At 44.2% G+C, this 4419-nt stretch overlaps 1 protein-coding gene across 1 annotated transcript; it reads left to right on the forward strand.

Annotated features, from left to right (window-relative positions):
- The first annotated feature begins 819 nt into the window (after window positions 1–819).
- On the forward strand, window positions 820–3941 carry LOC122690019. Its single transcript, XM_043896937.1, has 3 exons — window positions 820–1646; window positions 2546–2744; window positions 3729–3941. Exons 1-2 carry the CDS (start codon window positions 1037–1039, stop codon window positions 2701–2703), a joined length of 768 nt encoding a protein of 255 aa, XP_043752872.1. The 5' UTR covers window positions 820–1036; the 3' UTR covers window positions 2704–2744; window positions 3729–3941.
- Window positions 3942–4419: the final 478 nt, after the last annotated feature.

The following is a 4419-nucleotide window of genomic DNA, read 5'->3' on the forward strand; positions in this document are numbered from 1 at the left end:
AATCTGTCATAAATTTTTTAGTTAGGCAAACATTAATAAGTTTTCTAAAATATATATTATACATACTAGTGAGTAACTATTATTCACTTAATACCATTGTACCATGATTGGGTAACAGAAAAGTAATAGAATTCTATATCACCAAAGCTACCATTTAATAGAAAAACCTGTAATCACTTTTTAAAATCCTGACACATATCAGAATTATCTTAGAATTTTTTGAAAAAATGCCAAGGTATTGCTTTTATTCTCCAAAGCTACAGATATGTTGCTAATGAGCAGCCATGCTTAAAATCAACTGGACCATAATGATGATCTTTTAGTTTTATCTAGTTTGTTTCATTTTTTTTTCTACTTCCTACTTGGTGTTCCTGTTTAGTTTAGTTTATGTTTTCCAATTTCTCCATCTCTTTCTTTTGATGTTCTTTCTCAAGCCTTTATTAACTTTTTAAAATAAGTGTATCTCTGAGGACCTGAGCTGACACAAGGTGGCAACTGGGGACCACACCCAGCTTCTCATACCCCAGGGTGCCGCCCTATAGGGACATTGTGGTTTTGTTTTTGCAATGGTGCAATGTAAAGGAAGGGACTCTTGTGGGCTCAAAGTATGACCTGGGGCTGGAAGGCTTCCCTGCAGTCTCAAAGCCTTGATCACTCATTGGACGGCGGTCATGCCAACCCTTGCCTCCTGGCAAATGAGCTTAGAGCTGGCGTTGGAGGAAGTGGTCCCCGGTTGACCTTCCCAGCTCCACCTACCGCCGCCAGCCCATCAGGGTCTTTCCCGCCTGTCCAGCCATCTCAGCCTGGGCCTGGTGGGCCGGTCTGCGGGCCGCCCTCTTGAAGTTCCTGTTGTGCGGCCTACACCAGCAACTCGCAGACTCCTGTTCCCTGTGCAGCCATCGTCTCTGCCGTCCCCACCCCCACCCTGCGGTCCCACAGCCAACAGCGTCTCCTCAGCGCGACACAGCCCGGCGGCCGCCATCTTCCCCGCAGACGTCACTGCAGGCGCATCACTGTCTGGCGCGTCTGTCCTGCCATGTCTGCCACAGAGGAGCACGACTGGATCCCAGGTGGCCAGGATAGAGCTGGTGGCGGGGCGGGCCGCGACCCCAGTCTCCTTGGGGTCCAGGCATCCGCTTGGGAGGGGCTGGAAGGAGTCGAGGAGGCCACGGCTCTTCTGGCCTCCTTGGAGGTCTCCAGAGCCCTTCCCGGGGAGCAGGGTTGGCCACAGGCCACAGTGGAAGAGAAATGTGATAGAGAGCTGTTAGAGGAGGAGGAGATGGAGGAAGATGTAGAGGAGATGGAGGAGGACGAGGAAGAGGGTGAGGCTGATTTCGAGTTGGAGGACGTGGAGGAGGAGGAGCACCTGTCGGGAGAGGTCGAGGAGGAGGAGGACGAGAATGAGCAGGAGGGTGCGGCAGTGGTTACAGGCCTTGGGTTCTCTGCGGAGAGCTTTGGGCCCCTGTTCTGGAGTCAGGTCAACTCCTTTCTACGCAATTTACATAACAACAAACATGTCCTCTTCCGGCCTCACGCTGAGTGCCTGATGGTCAGGGGCTGCTCCCAGCCACTCTCCGACCCTGGAGAAGGTCCCGTGCCTCCTCAGGAGCAGGAAGACCTGGGAGAGGGAGGCAAAGTCTTGCAGGGTGAGTACCCAGTGGAGGGCGCTCCACCCTGGGAGCTGCGGGATCCTGCGGAGGGGGTTGTATCCTAGAAGGCAGGGGAACCGGCGGTGGAGGCCGAGTTCTGGGCGAGGGAGTCCTGACTGCTGCCTCTGAGACTGGGAGTTTGAGGCCTGTGGTCCCGGAGGGGCCGAGGCGGGCAAGTGGTGGCTAAGCCTTCAGGCCCTTGTGGGGCCATTGAGCTCAAAGGCAGGTCTCTGGCAGTCAAGCAGACGGTCAAAACTCTCAAAAACCTCCGGGCACAGTTGGCACAAGTGGAAGGGCAATTCTATAGACCTTCATGGTCTCGAGAAAAAGCATGCTGCCGTCAACCGACCTAGAGGCAAACAAGTGGCATCCCTCCCTTTTGGTCAACGGCTTTAAAAAATGTGAATGTTCTCGGTAGGAGGATCTCAGAAAATGATGACGTAGCACAGGGGCACTTTTCAGCGGTTGAGGAAATCTGTGAGTGTCCCCATAGAATTTTTTTTTTTATAGCCTTACTTGAATGTGGGCTGTTTATTTTTTTTTTTTTCATTTATTTTTATTAGTTGGAGGCTAGTTACTTTACAATATTGTAGTGGTTTTTGCCATACATTGACATGAATCAGCCATTTGTCTTTAAATCAAAAGAACATTTTTTCCATTGAGGTTCCGACAAACACATACAAAATGGTATCAGTATCAAATGATTCGGATCCCTTCTCCAAAGGGGCCAGAAACAATCAGATCTGTGTGAGATCTACTGGGAAGAGGGGAAAAATGTTTGTGAAAATTGTCAAGCAGCAGACATGGGGGTGGGGGCTAGAAATGTATCAAACGGTAGAAACATGACCAGCTATTATTTGTTTTTTCTTTTATTAAACATAGTTCTCTTCTCTCAGGCCTAGACTCTGCTGCTGATTTTAAATTGGGATATTTTCCCTGCCAACTTTTGACGCCAAAGTCTGCATCATTCTGCCCTAATGATGAGGGTGAGTATCAGTATGAAAATGCTGATGAAGAGGAAGAGGATGGAAATGAAAAACCTGAAGGACTCTAAATGGATATGGTCTCAGCAAAGAGCAGCTCTGGATAATACAGGTATTATTGTATAGGCTTTAGTATGACATAACCATTCCTGACGCATACCTGTTACTAACAGCTTTATATTTTTAAATGTTTCTTCTGTAAGGTAAATAAGAAAATTGTTGAAACTTAATTTTGGAAAAACAGTTTATTGTTAATAATGTATTCTAGATAATGTAGGAGGCAGTATGTTCTGAAATCTATTTCATTTATAGCCACAAGACCTTTGTCCTGTACCTTTAAGTCTACTACAGATAGGAAATTTATCAGACCTGGAAATGGAGACCAGTGCTTCTTTAGAGAATCGTCACCAGAAGCAGCAGCTAAAGTGACTAGGCCATGCATTAGCTGTGTCATCATCACCTGGCCACAGAATTGTAGTCTCTTGTACTGACAATGACTTTGAGAAAGTGGTTCCTTACAAAGTAGTAAGACATTAAGGGTTTCAAGAGAACTGCATTTCAGGATTAATTCACAAATATTAGGTCAATTTAGATTTTTTATTCAAAAGAAAAGAAAATTAGTCTTAGTAAGATTATTGGTTATCACTGAGTTGGTAATTAAATATTTGTTTCTGTTTCCTCTATTCATTCATCTTTTAGTCTCTGTCTCTCACCTTTCTTAGTTTTCATGCATGTGGATGTTTGATAAAGCCTCATTCTCATTTTACACAGGTGGGAACTGAAAGTCTGGAAATATAAGGGATTTATGATTTTTGTAAGGGAACACCAGTTTGTAAGGTGGAATGACTTATTTAAATCACGGTGTGGCCTTTCAAGGAAGAAGCAAGCACTTATAGTGGTGGGCAAGAGGGAAATAAGGTTCGCATGATGAAATGACGTGCACCCTGATCACCAACGGTCTGGGTTACAAGAAGAAAACATTTTGTTTTCTCCTTGTTGAGAAAATAGATGTACATAGTATTGATTCATATTTAGAAAGTCACTGGTGCATGTTATTGAGGTACAATTGTTAACTGGCTCTTATTTCATCCTACAGTGGGAAGGTCTAGAAAGAAGCAGACAGCAAAAGAAAAGATGCATTTGTTCTTCATGGATATTCTTGTTTTCATTAGCCTGAAATACTAATTTTTTTTCAAAGTTTCAATGCCCCAAAATGATACTAACTTCTGACATCTGACTTTACTCTTACGTTTTACAGATAATTTCGTATTATTGTTCACATTGGAAATAAAAGTTTGTTTGAAATTAATAAGCTGTAGTGTTGTGTGTTTTTTTTTTCACATGAATAACACTGACTCAAATCTATCATTGTTCTATTTATTTTGGCCCACCTTACTGCCACTGAAAGGGATTTCTTTCAGCTATTTGTCAAGCCTGTTTTAAATCCTTTTATTGCAACCCCAAATAAATTAAAATATAAGGTTGTAAATAATTTGTGTGATGGTGCCCTAGCCTCTACTATATTTTATTGAAAGAAACTGATGGATGACCTAGCTTGTCTGGACCAGCAGCATCAGCATCACCGGGAACTTGTTTGCAATGCACATTCTCAGACCCTGCTCCAGACCTACTGAGTTGGAAATTCTGAAAGTAGGCTGCTAGCCATCAGGGTTTTACAGTCCTCCAGTTGCTACTAAAGCACACTGAAGTTTCAGAACCACTGCTTTCGAGCAGTGGGGGAAAGGTTTACTACATCTACTGTGGGATCATCCTTAATTCACTGACTT

Source organism: Cervus elaphus, chromosome X, assembly GCF_910594005.1.
Source record: "Cervus elaphus chromosome X, mCerEla1.1, whole genome shotgun sequence".
NCBI lineage: Eukaryota > Metazoa > Chordata > Mammalia > Artiodactyla > Cervidae > Cervus > Cervus elaphus.

What these genes read in the sequence shown, in the direction of transcription:
- LOC122690019 (XM_043896937.1), top strand. Translation starts at nt 1,037, where the DNA reads ATGTCTGCCACAGAGGAGCACGACTGGATCCCAGGTGGCCAGGATAGA. An exon ending in GGGAGGCAAAGTCTTGCAGG is followed by an intron (nt 1,647 to 2,545) that starts GTGAGTACCCAG and finishes CTCTTCTCTCAG; the next exon opens with GCCTAGACTCTGCTGCTGAT.